Genomic DNA, 22298 nt, shown 5'->3' with positions numbered 1-22298 from the left:
TTGAGGATTTTATGCCGCTTCCATCGCGCCTACGCTAGAGAGAAAAAATTGGTCGAGTTCCAAAAACATTTCCTACCCCCTTCCCCTCAACCTAAAGCGGCGAAACACGGACGCGGGTGCTTGAATCTAGTTCGGCCGTCTACCGCCGCGAGCGTCTCACGTTTTGGAGGGGAAATTCTGAAACCGCCACTAGAGGGCCAACCGTTGGTGTCTTATCAAGAATATTCACTTTCGCAGAGTGAAGAATTTCGTTAGCTCAGTACTTCTGGTCTCATCTCACTTCTGTTTTTACCAAACTTAAAACAAGTTGGAAGGACACTATGGTTTTACGTCGTTAACAATACCAAGAAGATGAAACGAACCAGTATTGTTAACTTCCCTATAAGACCGCTGAAAGAACAGGCTGGTACCAATAAAGCTATTGGAAAATTATGGATATAACGTGTTTATTACCAACTTACTACAGAAATTCTCTTACCATTTCTATAAACAGACAAGAAAAAGTACATCTTGAAAAAATGAGGAGAAAAAAAAACCTAATACATATTACTACAATGTATTTAAACAAAAATAATAGTCAAAAAAGCGATTCTATAATACACCATTTAATTAACAAACCCCTTTTCCCCTGAAAGAATACGCAAAATTTCTCATAAACCGCGTTAACTATTTTAGTATTAGTATTTTTCAATCGAATCCCCCATTTATTTACAAAATCTTTTAGTTAAACAAATAAAATTTCGAGTGGGAAATTAAAATTTAATTAATTGGCGCGTAACATTTCTCCAATAGAAAAAAAAAAAATAGTTAATAACTATTAACTATTGAACAAAAATAAATTACAGGGTCAAAGTTCATCTCTGATTTCCGGACAAAAAAAAAGTTGTTTTTTTTTTAAAGTTTACGCGATAATTTGTTTGTTTACTTCTTCTAAGATTGTTTGTTATACTCAGACGTGCGTTTTTTTTTTTTTAAAAACCCCATTGCGACAAATATTTAAATAGTTGAGAGAAAAATTGCGTTACATTTTTGTTTGTTTGTTTGTTTTCTCACAGTGGGCAGGAATTTAAGCTTTCAATATGCGATATGTAAATTTTTTTTTCTTTTTTTTTGGTTTATTTCCCCGAAGTTTTTAAATTCAAATTCATTTCCCATCAAAAAAAAAAAAAAATTCTAATAAAAACAAGAGTCGCGGAAAAAAACCATTCCTAAAAACCGCTTGTTCATTTATAAAAGGGTCAAAAAATGCCGGGTTTTCGTTTTGAAAATTAAAAAAAAAAAGAAAAATCCAACCTAAGGCGTTCTAGAAAATATAATTTTTCAACCATATTTGTTTCTTTTGAATCCTTTTTTTTTTAAAGAATTGTAAATTAAATTTCTCCGTAGCAGCGAAGGGGGTCAACTCAATTGACCAACCGAGTTTGTCTACTCATTGATTCTTTAGATCAAGCAGTTAGCTTAGTTTTTATCTTCTTTTCTCATTTTCCCACGATGGGAAAGGATTATTTTTCATCATACTTTCCTTACTATCATTACTTTAACGAGCTTCGTTCTATTTTATTTGATTGTTTGTTTAAATAAAAAAGAAACAATCGCTCAATTTTATTCATTCCGCCAGCCAAGTAGGGGACCCATAAATTGTTTGCGTTTAAAAACAAAAAAGCTGTTATTTTTTTTATTTTTTATTTTATATTTCCGTTTGATTTTGGTTTTCGTTTGTTTGTTTATTTCTGCTTGTCTCGTCAGTCAGAAGAGTTACGTTTACTTATTTTGAAATGCTTTTTTTTTATTATTATTTCGTGCATGCTTGTTTCTTTCCTCCATTTTGTTTGTTTATTTAAATTTCCTCACATGTTTTTTTTTTAAAAATTCAAATATTTACTTTTTTTATTTCTTCTTCCGAAACTGATGTTTTTTGTTTATGATTTAATGCTATGTCTCCATTTTTGATTTTATTTATATTTTTTTTTAACCTCCCTTCTATCCATCCATCAATTTTGTTTTTTTTCCGTCTCTTACTTGTTTAATTTATTGTTGATTCACGCTGGTGACCAGTGGGATACGAATCGTCACCTTCCATCTTGACCCCTTTTTTCAGTAGGGTTGTGAAAACTGACCACCTTGAGAAGCCGCGAAATAAGCTCGGTCTCCCTGATAAGTTGAATCTTGAGACAGCATTCCTTCCGCTTGGGACCTAAGTTCGTCAACCAAGTAGCTATCCTGTAAAGATAAACGAGATTTCCTTCAAGTTCTATCGAAATTTTGACCTAGAATGATAGATAGTTTATTTAAATTAGATTAAAACTGACCTGAGAAAGCTCTGGTTGAGATAATCCGGGTTGCGAAAGACCAGGGAAAGTTGGTTGACTCATTTGGCTCATACTGAGCTGACCTTGAGTTAAAGGTCCTTGAGAGAAGGTCATATCTTGAGAGGCTTGACTATTAAACCCTGGTTGGGATAAATTCAAACTGGCTCCGTTTTGTCCGCTACGCGACATTCTATTTTGTCTTCCGGTATTATTTCTGCGATTATTTCCTCTATTTCGTTGCATTTGACGAGCTGAAAACAATTATTTAACAAGAATTCAAATTAGTACTTACCATTAAAAAGGTTTTTCTGTTTTTTTTAAAGAGAAAAAATAATCAATTTCATTCGCTCACTTAAGTTCTGGTTACCTTGCAGCGCCTGTTGGTGCTGATTATAGAAACGTGGCGGAATGTGGGCCATATTCATGAACATTCCAATAGGTACGGGTAAATTAGCCACGTTGCCTTGAGCTCTTTCTGGGCTAATATATGATATTTGGTCGTGGGTACGATTAAAAAAGGGCGGGCCTCCGTTTAAGTGAGAAGAACGGTCGTAAACGCTGCCCGGTATCATGGCTTCTCTCGCGTCAAACATAGTTGTGTTCATGAAATGGCCGCCCTAAGGTTAAAAAAAAAAAAAAAATGGTAAGAGTTGGTAGGCTTAAGACACCTCAATCGGTTTAAATCTTAATAATTATACGATTACTCATTAAAATAATGTAATAACTTAGTTAAATATATGTTAAATTCTTCGATTTAACTAATATTTTCAATATAGAAAGAATATTTCTTAGTTTAAACTCGGTTATAACTTTAAGGGGCTCCTTGAGATTTTGGCGCCAATTCCTACTAAGCCTCGGTACTAGATTTTGGCACGAATTCCCACTAAGCCTGGTGCTAGATTTTGGCGCGAATTCCCACTAAACCTCGGTGCTAGATTTTGGCGCGAATTCCCACTAGGCCTTGGTGCTAGATTTTGGCAGGAGTTCCCACTAAGCCTGGGTACTAGATTTTGGCGCGAATTCCTACTAAGCCTTGGTACCAGATTTTGGCGCGAATTCCTACTAAGCCTCCATACTAGATTTTGGCGCAAATTCCTACTAAGCCTCGGTACTAGATTTTGGCGCGAATTCCTATTTCGCTCTCTTTTGTGGCGGTATTTTACTTACTGGATTTATGGTGTTGACCAATTTTCGAGGTTTGCTGAATTGAATCATGCTTTCCTTTAAATTATTAAGCGGTCCTTCAACCAGGACCTTATTCTCCTTATAAAAAGATAGGAGATGATTCCACAATGGTTGTTTTGAAAGAACTTTTGGATTTCCCACAATAATAATTCCAAATCTGGCTCGAGTTAGAGCTACATTTAAACGTCTGGGATCATTCAAGAACCCAATTCCTTGATGCTCATTTGACCGGACGCAAGACATTATAATCAAATCCTTTTCTCTTCCCTGAAAAGCGTCTACACTTGCAACTTCAATTTCTTGATACAGTTTAGCGTGTAATGATCCATTATATTGCATGTACTGCACAAGATAAGCCCTCTGTCCTTCATATGGAGTAATAATCCCAATTTGTTCGGGCTTAACTCCGCATTTTAAGAATCTTGTGGTGATCTTTTCAACCAAAGCAGCTTCAGTTCTATTCAAATATGAAGTTCCAGATCCGGCAATTTCTTCCTGTCCTTGACAAGCGTAAAAAAACATTGGTTTATCCGGTTGGGGCCATGGAAAATCGACGCCCTTCATTTTTCTCTCGTCTAAAACATTAAATTAAAATCAGTCATTATTGTAGGCCAACAATTAAAATGGTTTAAAAGTACAAGTTTCAATACTTACCAGCATAGACACCATTTTGTAAGGAACCCTCGTAAAAGAAATTGGATGGAAATTTAGATAATTGGGGATGCATACGATATTGCACTTCAAGTCTTAAAGGTCGAATCCCTAATACAACCAATCTTTCAAAGAGAGATTGCGAAAGACCGGCTCTGGCGGCCTTTTTGCACATAACAACTGGGCCTAATTGGCAGTGATCTCCGACAAGAATTAATTGTTTAGCTCCTAAGACTACTGGAACCATACATTCCGGTTCAGTAGCTTGCATACTCTCGTCAATTAAAATTGAATGAAATTTAAAACGCGCCAGTCGAGGATCACCAGCACCAACGCAAGTGCAGCATATAACATCAGCAGCCTAATTAAAAATCGAAGTTTAATAATCTTGGACATTACAAATTGTCTATTTTAACTTATTTTACCTCCAGAAGTTCTTTTTCACAAGCCTTCTTCAACATTCTATAACGTTTTTCATCCGCAGATGAAAGTTCTCCAGTTTCATCTTTTAATTGTTGAAGTTTGTGAAGTTCAGAATGACTACCCTCCATATTCCTAATTTGATTGTGCAAAGCCAAGAAAGAAACGGGCGAATTGATGGCTTCTCGACTCTTGGCGCAGAGTCTGACCACTTTCAAACCAGTTTTATGAATTTTCTCAGTCAATTGGTCTACAGCGATGTTACTAGGGGCACAAACTAAAACTGGTCCATTATTTTGTCTGACCAGATGGTAAACTATGGTGGCGGAAGTGACGGTTTTCCCTGTACCAGGAGGTCCCTGAAGAATCAAGTTATGTTGATTAATTCGTGTTTGGACATCAGTATCAATGAAACATACTTGAATGAGGGATAAAGGTCTTTGTAATGAATGTTTAACAGCGTAAACTTGGGATCTATTTAATTCTGGTAAATTGTTGGCGGAGAAATGCTTTGGAAGTTGACAACGAATGACGACATCCTCAACTTCGTGTCCCAAAAGTTTATGGTAAATATAAGCCGAGACTGATGTCTCATCAACAGCGAATTTTCTAAGGGCAGCTTGCATCCTGATTTAATTTGAATAAATTACAGCTAAATCATCAAACTAAAACAGTAAAACTATGAAAAAACAATGTACCTATCAAAAGAAGTGGACTTCCAAACAAAATCAACAACAAAGTTTGAAGTACATTCGGAAGGAACTCCTAAATTTGTTTTCATTTCAATCCCAACTTCTTCACTGTAATCTTTAGTTTAAATTAAGTATAAAAAACTGGAGAAGGAACAATTTATTTCCTTAGTCTTAAATAAAAAGGATACTATCAGGTATTTTAATAACGTGTCCAACTCCAGACCAAGGTTTATGCAATTCTCCCAAATAACGGAGTCTAAGTTCATCTCCGTGCATCAGGCGCATATCTGACATGAAAATAGCTTCACTGTAATCATTAATATCCAGAAAAACACACCTAATATTGAATTTTAAAATATACCAGTATCAGATTTAGCAATGGTGAAGTAGGCAATCATCTTTTTGTTTAATCCAATGTCCCAACGAACTTCAATATTGTCCTGAGTTTGAGACTCTTTCAACTTTTTATCATAATCAGCCTCCATCTTGACTAAAGGTCCAAATATATTTTGATATTGGTAGCCATCTTCGTAACGTAAGAGAACCTGTTGAGGTTCTTCATCTACTCCCGGTTTTTCCAGGTCTTGGAAAGAAGCATCAACATTGTCCTAACGATAAGGATACGTTATATCTCCTCAACATTTTCTTGAATTCTTGAAAAACTGTTACTACCTTCCATAATTCCTCAAGTTTATTTATTTGTTGAGCAGTTATTTGTCTAGCCCTGAGTTGTTCCTGTTCTTGAGGAACTTTGACAAGCCATGATAAGAAGCAGCGGTCATTAATAAGGGGTTTCCATTGTTCAGGATCCCAATTCATATCCTTTAGACTACTTTGAGCGGCGCAAGGTTGCCTGCAAAGTAATACAACGACAGATTCCGCTTTGGCTGGGATAAATCCCAACACAAAGACATTGCGGCAACCACAGTTGTAACATTCTAAAACAGTTTCTCCCAAAGGTCCATCTTTGTGAAGAGTTACTTCCTTGTGTTTGGCTCGGACTAAGTGGTTTATAATATGACTAAAAAAATCCCCCCCAATTAGTTCAGGGTTTAACCGTTTTAGTTGATATATTACCTTCCGGAAGTATTCCCTCTTCCATTACAAAACCATCTTTTACAAACATTACACTGAACAACGCAACTGGGGTCATGAATGCCACAATATCTTAACCCAAACAAAAACGTTAATACCTGATAGATGGATTTAGATATAAACATTATAAGCTTACTTGCACGCGTGATCAGGTAAATCTTTATTATAATATTGATCTTCATCATCCTCTTCAAATGTTAATTCCCCCAGGCCTTGAGTAACTCCGGCAACATCTCTTTCCAAGCCATTATGGGCAGGAACGTGTATTTCATTACCATTTATCTAAATTAGAGGATTGAACGCGCAAACTTAACACGGAAACACTCAATTTAACAATAGTTTTCCGACAATTTTAACACAGGGTTCGGAAGAAATTTTTATATATTGAAAATCCCTGACTTTTCCAGGTTATCCCTGACCAAATTTTGGCAATATCCCTGACCATTTAAAGGTGTTTAAGGAGCCCAATTCATCACACCTGTCTCATATTTAGCATTGCTCGAAGCATGGTTTGATATACCAAATGAAATCCCTGATGTATCTCTTGACTTTTTAGGAAAAACTTTTAAATCCCATGACTTATCCCTGACTTTTTCCCCTATTTTCCATATCCCTGACTTATCCAGGTTCCGTACGAACCCTGTAACACTAGTAGCCTGGCTGCCTGGGTACAAACTACAATCACAGACAGGGCTACCACAGAATAGCTCTTAGCATAAGGATGGTTCATATATTTCATTTTTGACTATGGTAATTCCGTAATGATATTAAATGAAATTAAAAGAAAATATTGTTTTTACTTGAGATCTTGAAATGTGAGTCTTGGCATGATCTAACTGCGAGGCTTGGGTTTGAGAAGGTAGAGTAAAATCGGTAAAATCGAACTCTGAGCCTTGGGTATCGGCTCCAAGTAAGCCTAACTCGGTGCCTTCCTCCGGGTCCAAAAAGGTCAGTGTTTGGGAGCTCGGTCCGTAAGCGTCCACACTCATATTTAGATTATTTTAACGCACGATTATAGTAAGGTTTCAACTCGGTTATTTAACGGTAAAAATTTAATTATAAACTAAATAAATCCCGTGCTAAAACTAAACTTTAGCGGAGATCCGAAAAATCTTACGCCTCGTTTCCTCGCTGCTGTCGCCATATTTGATAAGAAAAAATCCGATTGGTTTGAGTCACGATGACGTCACAGTATGACGTTCCACTTCCCAAAGAGCCGCTATAAAAAGAGTCAGGAAGGCATCCCTTTTGCTCAGCTCGTATAGCACTAAGACGAGAACCCTTGGTAGGTTAGCGTTCTTTACTCGGCTTATGTTGACGCTTCACTTGACCCTCGCCCCGAGTCACGTCACGTGATTGGTTCTTTCGTAGTCGACAAGCGAAGTGGTGACATACGCCAATCGCCGAGAAATGATCTTTGTTTAACAACATTTAAAATAATGAAGTTTAAATTAAATTAAAAGTAAATTACCTCAAAGAAACATCTTATGTTTTATTTTTAAATAAACCTACCCAATAAAAGCGGAAAAATGTCGGGTTTTGACGTAAATCCATTCGGAGATCCTCAAGAAAACAACCCTTTTGCTGTGAGTACAGTGAGTTTTCTACAATCTGGCCAAGCCCATTAACGACAAAAATTATCCAAAAAAATTAAATTAATTAATATTTAGGACCCAGCAATCACGCAAGTAACGAATCAGACCACTAGAGTAAACACTGGACTAGATGATTATAACCCATTTGCTAATCAGCCCCAAAATGTTAGTTGACTAAGTCTTCTTATTTTTCTAAGGGATTTAGTTTAGTCTATAAATTAATTAACTTTTGTAATTAGGAGACCAGACAAGCTGCAAATATCCCGCAGTATCAGAAACCAACTGGGCAAGATACTACTAACCAACCTGCTATGATGAAGCCAGTTGCGGAACCTCCACCGGCTTATACCCCTACAGCTGCCCAAGCTGTTAATACGGCTGAGCTTCAAAGAAGGCAAGAAGAACTAGAAAGAAAAGCCGCTGAATTACAAGCCAAAGAAGAAGCATTAAGAAACATGCAACCATTTAATGGTAAGCTTATAATCTGATTAAATTCCAATATATATATGTTAAATTTTCATTAATATAGCAAGAGCTAATAATTGGCCACCATTACCGGCACGTTGTTGCGTTCAACCTTGTTTCTATCAGGATATTGCAGTTGATATTCCATTGGAATTTCAAAGATTAGTTCGCGCAGTTTATTACCTTTGGATGTGTAAGGAATTATTCATAGTTTACAGACTAGGAGTATTAATACCATTTTCACAAGGAGGCCTTGCGTGTTGCACCTCCTTATGTTAATGGTATGAATCCTCCTAGTCTGTAAACTAATGTAGCATCAAAATAATATAGACTAATATTGAAAATTTATTTTAAAGTTTACGTTTGCACCTTGTGTCTCAATCTGTTGGGGGCATTGACAATGATGGTTACCAACAATGGATTCACCACCTTTGGATTTTCAATCTTGGCTTTAGTGCTCTTTACCCCCTTGTCTTTTCTCTGCTGGTTTCGTCCTTTGTACAAAGCCTTTAGAAGTGATAGCTCCTTCAACTTTATGGTTTTCTTTTTTGTTTTTTTCTTCCAATTTGTTTTGTGCACCATCTACGCCGTGGGAATACCCGGAGTTGGATCTTGGTAACATTTAATAATAGCATGGATAAAGAATGCGCGTGAGGAAATTTATTTTCACTCTACAGGATCGGCAACTCCCTATCTCGAACGACAGCTTATTCTGTATATACTCTGTTACAACATCGGTTGTCAGCACGCGTAAAGCTAGGTCACTATGTAACGTAGCTTTGTACGTGCTGTCAAGAGACCAAAAACTTCAGGATCTTCAGGATTTAAAGCATCCGCGAGTTTTTTAGCTCGAGTGCACGGACCTCTAGGCCTTAGTTTCAAATACGTGTGAAATTGAGCTAAAAAACCTCGCGGATATTTTAAATCCTGAAGTTTTTTGTCTCTTGTCAGCACGCGCAAGGCTAGGTTACATAGAGACCTAGCTTTGTGCGTGCTGACAACCGATGTTGTAACAGAGTATACACAGAATAAGCTGTGGTTCGAGATAGGGAGTTGCCGATCCTGTAGAGTGAAAACAAATTTCCTCACGCGCATTCTTCATCCATGATAATAGTTTAATAACTTCAATTAAAAAAATTAATTGATAATTTAAATTCCAGTGGAATTATAAATGGAATCACTATCATCTCAGCTTCACCGGGTTCTGCGAGTAACTACGCTGTTGGAGGGATTAGTGTCATCATTGGATTCTTGTGGGGAATGGCTTCATTGATGAACTTTGTCTTGCTGATTAAGGTTGTCATTAATTAATTTAATTTAATTTACTTTTGAAGGGACAAAGTTAATTATTAATTTTTCTGTTTTCTTCTTTAATTTTAAAGGTACACCGAATTTACCGCAGTACCGGAGCTAGTTTTGCCAAAGCCCAAGAAGAATTCACCAGTGGAGTATTGAGAAATGAGCACGTCCAAAATGCTGCCACAAATGTTGCAGCTGGAGCAGCTCGAACTGCTGTTCAGCAAACATTTAGCGGTGGACAAAATCGCTACTAGAATAAATATAAAAAGTTAAAAACCTTCAACAACAAATCAATAATAATCCCCCCTTTCAATTATCAATGTAATTAAAATAATATCTGTAACCAATTAAAAACAACATAAAAAACAATTTAAAGATTCTAATTGGATAATTAATAAAATTAAAATAATTAAGTTTTTGTTGTTAGTAAAAAAAAATAAAATAACTGTCAAAAATTAAAGGGAAAATAATTCATAAACTAATTCTTAAGTTTAATTAATCTAATTAAAAACTTACCCTCAGAATTAATTATTAATTGTAGTTAAAGCTTCATTAAGTCCAACCCAAACTGGAACAAACTTAATTAATCAACCACTTTGTTAATGATGATTTTTCACCACCAAAGCACACAAATGTTATTCAAGCATCTCTTTAAAAACTTAATTATTAATTAAATAAAAAAAAGTTAATAAATATTAATTATTAAGTGTAGCCCTTCCTTTTAACTAAAAATAATTAAAAAAAAAATACCAATTGTAATTAAAATAAATAATTGTACTATTTAAAAAGAAAACAAACAAAAAAAACACCTAATGAATTTTGATGGTACCCTAATTATAATTAAATGAAAATTAATCACAGAGAAATAGCATTTTTAAGAATTAAAAACACTTAATTTAATTGTTTTACGGGGTTTAAAGGAGGTAAATTAATTAATTAAATATTTTCTTGTATAATTAATTAACTAAATAATTATATTCATCTGTGATTTATCTCATTATATTTTTAATATCTCTTATTTTTCTCTATTATTAATTATTATTGTAGCTAATGTTTAATTAATTTTAAATTGTTTGTTAGTTTCTAAGTTTGTTTATATAGTATAGCATAGCGTAATCAAGGGTTACAAATTAATTAATTTCTATTTTTCAATTAAGATTTCTAAGCCTTTTCTATTATTTTGTGTACTTTTTGTTTTTTTGATTCACCAATATTTAGCAAAATAAACTTGTACAGATTTTGTTTTGAGAAATAAAATGTGTCGGAAATTAATTTGGTCTTTCTTTAATTAACTTTTAGGCCGATCAAACTATAGAAGAGTAATTAAATCCACAATTTAACCAAGGCCCATATGTCAGAAATTTGTTGTGACCAAGGCCCAAATATCTGAAATAATTTGTTGTGACCAAGGCCCAAATGTCAGAAATAATTTGTTGTGACCACGGCCCAATTATCAAAAATAATTTGTTGTGACCAAGGCCCAATTATCAAAAATAATTTGTTGTGACCAAGGCCCAATTATCAGAAATAATTTTTGACCAAAGCCCAATTATCAGAAATAATTTGTTGAGAGTTTGTGACCAAGGCCCAATTATCAGAAATAATTTGTTGTGACCAAGGCCCAATTATCAGAAATAAATCAAATAATTTGTTGAGACCAAGGCCTAAATAATGGCCCCAACTTTTCCCAGCAGCTCCTGATGACCTACGCAATTAACAATCTAAATTAATTGCGATTAATCCAGTAACATCATGATATTTGCTACAAGTAGTTTTTATTTTAAATTTTTATCTGAAAATCTCAGAAAAGATGACAATTATAAATTACACACATTAAATTTTTTTCATATACAGCGAATTTTTTTTTTTCGTTTTAGTTTGTATTCTTATTTTTTTTACAACCGCTTTCCAAAATATTTTATTACTTGGGGGCTTAGTTTAATTTTAAATATTAATTATTTCATAATAATTAAATGCGTAATTTCGTTCGTTTTTAGAAGCCAATTTTTGTATATTTAAGGGTTAGAGAAATGTTTTTGCCAAGGGGGGGGGGGGACAAAAAAGTTAGGCTTTTCCAAAAAAAAATAATTAAATTTAACCCAAATAATAAAAAATATCTTTCTAAAATAAAAATAAATCAGTTTGGTTTAATCAAAAAGCCTTCAAAATGAGACAAAAACGACTAAAATTGGAATTGGGTCAATAATAGAAAACAATTAGCGTAACTTAACTTTCCAATTTTAATTTAAGTCTCCATTAAAGCCTGATTAATTTGAACTTACGCGTTTGATTCTCGTGACGTGATTATTTCGTTTTTCTAATAAAAACTTGCGATAACAAATAACGAAAAAAAAAAAAATAAAAAAAAAAATTAAACACTCCCCCTTTCACCGTAGACAAAAATTGTTTCCTAAATTAGCTTAAAAATTTAGAAAGGTTATTTATTAAGTTTATTTGGGTTTCTTTGGTAAATAGGAAATTTTTCGCGTTAAAAAAAAGAAACACGTCAAAAATTCCATCCATAAACTCAATTAATTAATGTTTAATTTTGTTTAAAGGGGCTGGTGCTTCTATAAAAACAAGGCTATATGGATTACGGAAAGCTCTTCTTTGTTTTTTTATTTATTTTGTAGTGTTCTTAATTTATATTATAATACACCTTAAACTTTTATTTTTTTCTACCCCATCAAGCTGCTATATATATAATATATATCAGTTGATATCCAAACTCGAGTTTTTGCACCACGCTACTTAAAAAAAGTTCCAGCTGATAGGAATTTATAGGCACAGCCTTTAATTTTTTATTCTCCTTCTTCTTAAAAACCACCAACCAACCAACTTTACGTACGTTTTTTTTAAAGTTTTGTTTCTTTTGTTAATTTATTTACTTATTGTATTTTATTCGGTATATTCCCAACAATCCTTTTCATAACCTTCGTGTACGTGTTCTAGAAGAACTTTGCGACGGCTTTCACAATACCTATGATATAACAGTATGTTTCGCTCTTAGATTACTGATTACTCACATCCTTTATTTATCTAACAACCAGACCCTCTATTACTACACTTATCTTATCAAAAATATGGATGGATTTCATATATTTTACGTAACTTTGAGTTTTAACTGAGTAATTGATATTTTTTGTTGATCTAAGTACGAAATCAGAAGTGAGATGAGACTACTATAGAAGTGAAGGGCTCTAGCATTGGTAATAGATCCTGGCATTAGTGAACAAATTTGAGGATTTTACGCCGCTTCAATCGCGCCTACGCTAGACTGAGAAAAAAAATTGGTTGAGTTCCAAAAACATTTCCTACCCCCTTCCCCTCAACCTAAAGCGGCGAAACACGGACGCGGGTGCTTGAATCTAGTTCGGCCGTCTACCACCGCGAGCGTCTCACGTTTTGGAGGGGAAATTCAGAAACCGCCACTAGAGGGCCAACCGTTGGTGTGTTATCAAGAATATTCACTTTCGCCCAGTGAAGAATTTCGTTAGCTCAGTACTTCTAGTCTCATCTCACTTCTGACCAAACCAATTTACGTTTCTCATCACTTATTAATTACATTAAGGACAAGGTCCCGCCCGACTTTCCAGGTTTTCCCTTAGAGCCTGACCATTTTTAAGCCCACTTGATCCCACCTTTGACGCAATTCCTGACTTATTCAGGGACTGGGGACCACAGCGTCCAACTCTTACCAATAAAACTACCTATTAGACTTACCTGTACTTATCTTGAACTTTCTGTTTGATATCCATCAAATTCTCCTGCGTTATATCCCTTTCCAGGTATTCCGACAACATTTCTGTGGCGCTTTCTAGATCACGTTGGTTATCCTGTTTGTATGTTTATTTATTTATTACATTGATAAATTAAAAAAAAAAGGAGGGAAAAAACATATTAGAAACAATTTAAAACCAATTTAACAATAACAGACTTAACAAGTTAACGATAAAACCAAAGTTACCACACCAAGTGACCAAAAAAGGTGAAGTACATAATAACTTACTTCAAAAATGACCGATTGATTATTTTTGCGAAGATAATAGGCAAAAACGTAGGTGTACATCAAAGTTTGTCGACACTGGCACAGAACATCAACAGCCTTTTTTAGGAATTGAACTTCGATCCACGTCATATTGTGCTGTTGCATCTCTTCCATTTTTTCCTTAACAGCGGAGTACAACTAAAGAGATGAAAATAAAACCCAAATCAATTAACACCGGATGATTTAACTTTCTACAAATTTGAAGGGATTAAAATGAAGTACCTTATGCTCAAACTTCAAGCTCTGCATGTGATTCATGTATCTATTACAATAAAACAAGTACCTCTGAAGCGCGGCTCTAGAACGTTCTTGAGCATCACGCGCGGCTTTTGCCTCTTCTTCATCATAACGGTTGCAGTTATACCTTTTAAAAATTGTTAAAAAACACTTCTACAAATGCCAACATTGTTTCCTATCTTTGGGCAACAACTTTACAACATTGTTCTGAATTAGTAATATAGATTACCAAGATGAACCATGAGGTTCCCAAGGTCCTAAGCAAACCCAACAGAAGTCTGCTTTACAATTTTGGTTTTTGCAAACCATATGGTTGCAACCTCCATCCTTTTCAATGGTCACGTTACATTTAGGACATTCCTTGGTATTGGCCGCGATCCAATTAGAAGTTTCACTGTCGTCGTCACATTTCTTTTGCCACTTTTTAAGCAAATGACATCTCACCGGGTCATGCCAAGTTTCACCGCAGGAAAAACTTAAATACAGTTGAAATTATGGGGTTTTTTCTTTTCTTTCCTACAATTTCTAGCTTTAATGGTTTAAAATATCATACCAAAAGGTATTGCCACACGAACAACTAACTGGTTGCGCGTCTATGTACTGAACTTTGATAGCATTGCTGCAAGAAGGTTGAGGACACCATCGTAATAGTCTATTACATTCAACAAAACTATTGGTGATAAGGTGTTGGTATTTTAGTTTGACCTTGGGGTCAGATATTAGGTTCCTAAATAAACACCAAATCATAAAGATACAATCCCACGTGTCATTTAATCTACAGAGAGACTAATTTCTTACATGACTGTTTGATCATCTACTAATATATCGCATCCATGAGCGGCACACGCAATAGTCTTAAAATATATGAATTTTAGACTTAATTTAATTTAACAGAGACCCCAATTAAATCTTTTATAAAATACCTGTCCCATCCCTTCCTCCATAATTTTGGTGGTGAGATATTCAGTCCAACATTCTGAACAAAACCTGTGCCCACAAGCTAAACCCGTCATCATCTTTCAAAACAAGAGTAAAAGCTTTTAAAAACTCTATCCTTGGATGGTTTTCAATAAGTTTCAATGTCAATTACCGAAGATGGAAGATCTCTGAAGCAAATTTCACATTCCTCCATTCCTAAAGCCCCACTTCTTGTAGGTTTTTTAAGGTTTTTAGTCATAATGGGTTTTTTGTAAGGATTAACAATATGAGCTTCTCGAAATAATGAATCTTGATCCCCATCATAATACCTTTTTGAGGATAATAATCTCAGAATCAATTACACCAAAGTGTATTTGAGTTTAAACACTTTAACTGACCTCTCATAAAGTTTTTCTTTATCCCATTTAAAATAATTCAACAATATTCTCGTCATTGTAGGAGGAATCTTTAAGTTAACACAATAAAATACTAATTTTAAAACAAGGTCTTTTAGTTCAGAGTTTCTAATAGTGACTTTGGTCTATATTGACACTTTTAAGACTGCTAATGTTTTTGAGAAATTTTTCGAGATAACCTTAGAGAAATTTTTCGAGATAACCTTAGAGAAATTTTTCGAGATAACCTTAGAGAAATTTTTCGAGATAACCTTAGAGAAATTTTTCGAGATAACCTTAGAGAAATTTTTCGAGACAACCTTAGAAAAATTTATAAGATCTACTGAATAGTTCCACAATTTCTTATTGGTATCATTTATGTAACTCTCTCACTGGCTTCATTATAGTCACATAACTATAGAGTGCTGTCAGAAGCGCCGGTGTGACGTCACCCACGCTGTTTTCCCATAAAGAAAAAACGGTAACTGTCATGGCCGCCCATTGCTAAAGGCAGACTCGTGACGTTTAACCTTGGATCTGACGTCACAACTGACAGCACTCTATACATAAACGTTCCAATCATATTTAAAACTTAACCCTTCACTAAACCATTCATCTGAAATTCTCAATTAAGATAACCTTTCTCAAAGACCTCTTTTTTGGTCTCTTATAGCTCAAGATGTAATGGTTTGGTATCATTTACGTTAACTCTCTCATTGGCTTCATTATATTTTCTTAACTACACATAAACCTCTTAATTAAATTAGAACTTAACCCTTCACTAAATCATTCATCTGAAATTCTCAATTGAGATAACCTTTCTCAAAGACCTTTGTTTTGGTCTCTTATAGCTCAAGATGTAGTGGTTTGGTACCATTTACGTTACTCTCTCATTGGCTTCATTATATTTACTTAACTATATATATAAACCTTTTAATTATATTAGAACTTAACCCTTCACTAAATCATTCATCTGAAATTCTCAATTAAGATAACCTTTCTCAAAGACCTATGTTTTGGTCTCTTATAGCTCAAGATGTAGTTTCTTGGCAACATTGACGATACTGTAACCTTAAAAATTATAGTTACCTCAACAACGTTGTTAACCTCTTTTATACAGTCAATCATATGTTGGACAATTTGCTCGGTTGTAAGTACTTCAGATGGAAATTCTTCCATTTCCATTTTATCTGGACCCACGCAAGGTTCTGGATCCAAACCAACATCATCTTCAACGTCCGATGATTCATTGCCAGAGTCCAAGGAATCCGAATCATAACGAACGTCCTCGTCGAAATCCATTTGTTTTTACTTTAGACCTAATTCCGACTAGCCCTTCATAAATTTCTCTTAATCAACTTTCGAATAAACAATTTTGAACACAAATGACGAACAATTAATTTATCATAAACATTAAATAAATTATTATATTATAATCGCGATTAAGGTAAACCTAATTCGGGCCTAACTTCGACGTCGAATCCATTACCATTTATTCCTACGAGTGGACGCGACGGACAACTTCTCCCGCCAACGCCAACTATGGAAGGCAAACCAATCAGAAACAAGTTGGCCTTATCACAGCACGTGACTTCTAACGTCACCTCAAAAGGTCGCCCGTCTGGAAGGGAAATTTGAAAATTGTTTTGACACGAGTTACGTGTCGTAATATGACGAAACCATCCTTGAAAATTTTAAAATAACTTAAAAACATTCAAATAACGACTTTAAAGTTCTTTCTGGATAAGGAATGAAAACAATTGAGATTACAACCTTACACACCATTCACCTTAGGCCTAAAATAGTCTAAAGGGGCAAGTTCTAAGCCTAAAATGGCCTAAAGGGGTGAATTCTAAGCCTAAAATGGCCTATAGGAGCGAATTCTAAGCCTAAAATGGCCTAAAGGGGCGAATTCTAAGCCTAAAATGGCCTAAAGGGGCGAATTCTAAGCCTAAAATGGCCTAAAGGGACGAATTCTAAGCCTAAAATGGCCTAAAGGGGCGAATTCTAAGCCTAAAATGGCCTAAAGGGGCGAGTGCTAAGCCTAAAATGGCATAAAGGAGCGAGTGCTAAGCCTAACATAGCCAAAAAAACAAAGAAATAATTTCATATTCGATTTTATTTTGTACAATAGGATGATGTAACAAAGCGATCTGTAAAAATAACCGAATCAGAATTACAAGTTCGGTAATATACTTTTTTAACAATGTACTAGTTCCTTTTTTTTTATACAAAATTTTCATACCTTTTTTTTCACACCTACAAAAAAATAAATACACTTGTGTTGTTCACACCGTTACTCACAGACAATTACATATTTTATACATCTACACTTTTAAAATTCATTTTTTTTATATTTTTTTTTGGGGTTTTTTTTTGTTTTAAATTTTTTTATATATATTTTTTTGCGTTTATAAAAACATTTTTTTTTATATAGGGGGTCGTGGGATTAGGAAGAGACAGATGACGATAAATTATAATAATTACCTTTTCTGAATCAAAAAGTTACAGACCTTTTTTTTTAAAAAAAAAAAGCAAAAAAACCTGGTTTCTTTAAGATCTTGTTAGTTTTAATTGAAATAAAGAAAATGCTTTAGACGAGGCTAAATCCCTCGCAGCATCAAATACTAAAGAGATCTTAATAATTTGATAATTTCCTTCCGTTATTCACGTTCCACTTATGTTTAAAATGGAGGATAATATTTTGGTTTCCAGCAGAGTGTTGTACGAGGTTTTAAAAGTCTTTTTAATGCGCTGAAAAGAATTATACTCAAAAACAGAACGCGCTGTGTTTGTTCTGCTAAAAGGTTCTATAAAAAAATAATAAACAAAGGAAAATAAAAAAAAAATAAAAAAAATATTTTTTAAATAAAAAAATTCAAACTAATTAGTAATTAATAATTATTAATTAAAATACCTTCAATGCATATAAATTTCCACTGTGCAGTATTATTATTGGGAGACTGACAATTCATAGCTACGTTTTTTGGTAGAACTGTTCCTAATCTTACAGATATAACATTACGATCAAAACTACCAAAAAAAAAAAAAAAAAGAATTTTTAGTTAAAAAATTTTAACCAGTAAAAAAAATTTTTTTAAAACTTAAAACTAACTCAAATATGTTCCCATAATAGTTTAAAAATCCCAGAAACAATTGACCAAAATTTTCCTTATTTTGAGAGACAAAATTTGGGATTTCTTCCCTCAAGATTAATTGTCTAACGTCAGACTCTGGGTGAAATTTATCCTAAAATGTTCACAAAAAACCAAAATAAAAATAGTGTAAGAATTAAAATATCACTAAAGGGAGGGCGAAGTAGAAAATCAAGTGATTTTTTATCGATTCTTCTACTAATTAGAAGACCAGCCTGCATAGTGAAACATTCAGCAAATACCAGCTCCGAATGATTTTAAAATTCAAATTAGGTTCAGATTTTAAGGATAATTTTAAAGAAGGTCCTCCGGCCAATCGCGTAACGCCCTGCCTTTTTATTAACAAAATTCTCGTGGCACACTCCATGTCTCGCGACACGATTGTCACGTCGCGCGCAAATTTTATCAAATCTCGTGAAAAATTTCATTCAACACGGAACATGCCACGAGAATTTTGTTAACAAAAAGGCAGGGCGTTTCGCGATTGGTCGGAGGTCCTTCTTTAAAATTATCCTTAAAATCTGAATCTAATTTGAATTTTAAAATCATTCGGAGTCTGTATTTCCTGAATGTTTCACTATGCAGACTGGTCTTATAATTAGTAGAAGAATCGATAAAAAATCACTTGATTTTCCACTTCACCCTCCCTTTAATGATGTTAAAATTAATTACCGGCATTGCTTTTTGAAGACAAATAAGAACGGGGGGATTGCAACCACATTGTAAATAATGAATCAGCATCAAAATTAGGGAATAACTTGATAGGGTCATGTTCCTAGCATCATTTATATCATGCTGTTTAGCCCAAAGTTTGACTATTATTGATAAAGGCGCTAAACGGTGATCTACTATAGTTTTGAAATTGAATGAAAACTCATTAAATTTAATTAATTAATTTCTAATCATGCTAAGCCTAAAAAGGTAAAATTAATTAATATAATTTCTTACATCTAGAGTAACAGTTTAGCAATTGAGTATTTCTAATACCAACAGCGCTATTGACATTCAAATCCACATCTATACCACTGAAACCATAATTTTAATTAAGTTCCTTAATTAGAGAAGGGAGGATTAAATCTAATTAATTATTAATTATACCTGACACGATCTTGAAACTTTAAAATAGGCACTTTGGCAAAAATTACTTGGGGGTCATCCATAAAAGCTATAGTTTAAAAACAATAATGTCTCTTAAATTAAACTAAACTTAATAGCCCTAATTAATTTAATTTAACTCACGGCAAGTGTGAGCTTGAGCTGCAATTATTTTTAAAATTTTAATCGCTTGAACTTCTTGCCTAATCTAAAGAGCATGTTTTAATGTCTAATGTTTTATAGGCAAAACAATTAAGTTAATTAATTACTTCATGAGGGTAGAGCATGATACACATATCTAGATCACTACCATTAGCCCCGAGACCAGTTAAAGATGATCCCACAATGTATAAACCACACGCTAATTAAGTTATAATACCAATTAATTAAGATTAAACTTAATTAATTAACTTCAATTATCTTACTTGGGAATAATTTTTTTAAAAATTCAAATAAGGCATCCCTGAGACGAATTTTTTTGGTAAAAGTTTCTTCACTTTGTCTTTTGTTTAAATATACTTTCCAAATAACTTCCGATAACTCTTGAAACAAAGGGGCATCTTTGAACACAACTTCCTCTTTCACATCAATAAGATGTGATGGACTTTTGGGAGTTTCAACTTTCTCTGGAGTTTTTAAAAGAAATCTACGTTTTGCTTGAGAATCTAAACTATCAGTGGCATTCTTTTCATCTAAAACACTATCATGTTGACGTCTAAAAATTTTTTTAAAAAGTTAGTAGTATTGTTTTATCATTCAAAACTTTCTAAGAAATAGCAGAAGTGAGATGAGACTAGAAGTGAAGGGCTCTAGCATTGGTAATAGATCCTGGCATTAGTGAACAAATTTGAGGATTTTACGCCGCTTCAATCGCGCCTACGCTAGAGAGAAAAAATTGGTCGAGTTCCAAAAATTTCTTACCCCCTTCCCCTCAACCTAAAGCCGCGGAACACGGACGCGGGTGCTTGAATCTAGTTCGGCCGTCTACCACCGCGAGCGTCTCACGTTTTTTAGGGGAAATCCAGAAACCGCCACCAGAGGGCCAACCGTTCGTGTGTTATCAAGAATATTCACTTACGCCAAGTGAAGAATTTGGTTAGCTCAGTACTTCTAGTCTCATCTCACTTGAACTGGAAATAGATTTCTTACTTTAAGCCTCTGTTTTCTGAATCTTGACTATCTTCAGTTTTGATTTCCTTTTTAATACTTGTATCTTCAGTGAAATTATCACCACCTGAACTGACAGATTTATCTTCCTTTATCTTCTGAGTGTTTGGAACTTTCTCCTCGGGTTCATTTTTAACAATAGTCTTTGCTTTTAATTTTGACTGACTTGGACCACTATAACTGTAGTTGGAACCTGCAGATTTTTTATAATCCTCCCGAAAAGATGGTCCAGGACCAGGAGAAGGGCAACAAACTTTTAGATTCATTCTTTGCCTAGATTCAACTTGATACCCCCTATCACCATTAGGACCAACTGGGTAATAGGGTGGTGGTGATTGAAATTGTTCTAGGGTTAAAACTGGAAACGTGGCGCAGTTTGTCACGTAAATTGGCGAATTTGGAGAACCGCTTCTCGTTATGTTGGTCATATTATTTACGTTTCCGGGATGTATTTGTAAATTTTGTTGCCCCTGTTGAGGATATGGGTAAGGTCCCCATTGCTGAACGTGAAAGGTCCTGTGTTGATGGTGGTACATGATGCTAATCCTTAATGATGTTTCTCAGACTATACTCTGTCAATACTCATTTCTCTTTAATTAAAACCCTAATTAAAAGCTGAATTAAGTGGGAATTAAACAGTAAACATTTCCCTAACACTGTCAAATTGTGTATGTGGCTTCACAAGCAGACGACAACCTAATTTGAATTCAAACCATTGAGCTGAGAAAATTACAAATTACCACTAGAGTGGTCTTCCATCCGCTAGGATATAAGACCCAATTATAACTATACCACGCGCTTGTGGCGCCATCCCGATGCAACCAAAGGAACTAAAAGGAAAGGCGGGAAGACCCAATTAACTTTATCACGCGCTTGTAGCGCCATCCCGATGCAATCAAAGGAACTAAAAGAAAAGGCGGGAAGAGTCACCCTATTATCACGCGCTTGTCGCGCCATCCCAATGCAACCAAGGGAACTAAAAGAAAAGGCGGGAAATTTGACTGATTTCAAGAATACATGTATTTATACATTTCTTATCTAAGCTTCGAGATGGCGACACCATCGCGTGATAAACTTGGAAGCCGTCCGTCTCAATGTTTTCAAAAGTGTCCCACTCCCACGTACCCCAATAGGGAAACAGCATGAAGCGGTTTTTGACCTTCTAGTGACGTCACGCCCGGAAGCCGCGACCTCTGGATTTGTTTTTATTTAATGGCCGCCATGTTGTATGTGAATTATTGGTAAAAAGCACCTTATAAATATAGTGGAAGACATGGCAAATCAACAAATTAATTTCGATAAATCAGATTATTTAGAAACTTAGCCGAAACAACTAAAAAAAGGTATAGGCCTATAGGGAAACAGCATGAAGCGGTTTTTGACCTTCTAGTGACGTCACGCCCGGAAGCCGCGACCTCTGGATTTGTTTTTATTTAATGGCCGCCATGTTGTATGTGAATTATTGGAAAAAAGCACCTTATAAATATAGTGGAAGACATGGCAAATCAACAAATTAATTTCGATAAATCAGATTATTTAGAAACTTAGCCGAAACAACTAAAAAAAGGTATA

The 22298-nt window shown here is 34.6% G+C and overlaps 4 protein-coding genes across 7 annotated transcripts; 1 reads left to right on the top strand and 3 right to left on the bottom strand.

The window, feature by feature from the left end:
• Positions 1-429: 429 nt before the first annotated feature.
• Positions 430-7567, bottom strand: Upf1 (Upf1 RNA helicase). Of its 3 annotated transcripts, none has more exons than XM_089868436.1 (14): positions 7153-7567; positions 6489-6634; positions 6335-6424; positions 5930-6278; positions 5619-5865; positions 5446-5559; positions 5264-5372; positions 4985-5192; positions 4571-4924; positions 4149-4506; positions 3477-4069; positions 2662-2926; positions 2310-2560; positions 430-2220 (listed from the first exon to the last, which is right to left on the bottom strand). In XM_089868436.1, exons 1-14 carry the CDS (start codon positions 7339-7341, stop codon positions 2095-2097), a joined length of 3399 nt encoding a protein of 1132 aa, XP_089724562.1. In that variant the 5' UTR covers positions 7342-7567; the 3' UTR covers positions 430-2094. The 3 variants fall into 3 exon arrangements, with proteins under 3 accessions (XP_089724562.1, XP_089724564.1, XP_089724563.1); XM_089868438.1 differs by having other exon boundaries at positions 2677-2926; XM_089868437.1 differs by having other exon boundaries at positions 5446-5544.
• A 160-nt stretch (positions 7568-7727) lies between these two features.
• On the top strand, positions 7728-10983 carry Scamp (secretory carrier membrane protein). 2 transcript variants are annotated; one of them, XM_089868439.1, is made up of 7 exons: positions 7728-7947; positions 8023-8112; positions 8187-8418; positions 8477-8605; positions 8769-9027; positions 9573-9708; positions 9795-10983. In XM_089868439.1, the coding sequence occupies exons 1-7, from the start codon at positions 7882-7884 to the stop codon at positions 9963-9965; spliced, it is 1083 nt and encodes a 360-aa protein (XP_089724565.1). In that variant the 5' UTR covers positions 7728-7881; the 3' UTR covers positions 9966-10983. The 2 variants fall into 2 exon arrangements, with proteins under 2 accessions (XP_089724565.1, XP_089724566.1); XM_089868440.1 differs by having other exon boundaries at positions 7729-7938.
• Positions 10984-11469: 486 nt separating this feature from the next.
• On the bottom strand, positions 11470-16859 carry ari-1 (E3 ubiquitin-protein ligase ariadne-1). Its single transcript, XM_089868434.1, has 11 exons — positions 16399-16859; positions 15313-15380; positions 15087-15243; positions 14920-15012; positions 14795-14850; positions 14550-14723; positions 14226-14471; positions 13982-14123; positions 13721-13897; positions 13435-13547; positions 11470-12691 (listed from the first exon to the last, which is right to left on the bottom strand). The coding sequence occupies exons 1-11, from the start codon at positions 16609-16611 to the stop codon at positions 12610-12612; spliced, it is 1521 nt and encodes a 506-aa protein (XP_089724560.1). The 5' UTR covers positions 16612-16859; the 3' UTR covers positions 11470-12609.
• A 550-nt stretch (positions 16860-17409) lies between these two features.
• On the bottom strand, positions 17410-22047 carry LOC149692624 (poly(A) RNA polymerase GLD2-like). The gene is made up of 10 exons (XM_089868423.1): positions 20709-22047; positions 19985-20274; positions 19829-19920; positions 19704-19767; positions 19563-19629; positions 19413-19489; positions 19137-19312; positions 18425-18558; positions 18227-18342; positions 17410-18119 (listed from the first exon to the last, which is right to left on the bottom strand). The coding sequence occupies exons 1-10, from the start codon at positions 21260-21262 to the stop codon at positions 17977-17979; spliced, it is 1713 nt and encodes a 570-aa protein (XP_089724549.1). The 5' UTR covers positions 21263-22047; the 3' UTR covers positions 17410-17976.
• Between the last annotated feature and the right edge of the window lie 251 nt (positions 22048-22298).

The sequence above is a fragment of the Phalangium opilio genome, unplaced genomic scaffold (assembly GCF_054372755.1).
Source record: "Phalangium opilio isolate 3A_F unplaced genomic scaffold, DU_Popi_V2 ptg000024l_1, whole genome shotgun sequence".
NCBI lineage: Eukaryota > Metazoa > Arthropoda > Arachnida > Opiliones > Phalangiidae > Phalangium > Phalangium opilio.
Note: the sequence above shows the minus strand (reverse complement) of the source record. Positions and strands in the feature narration are given on the sequence as shown.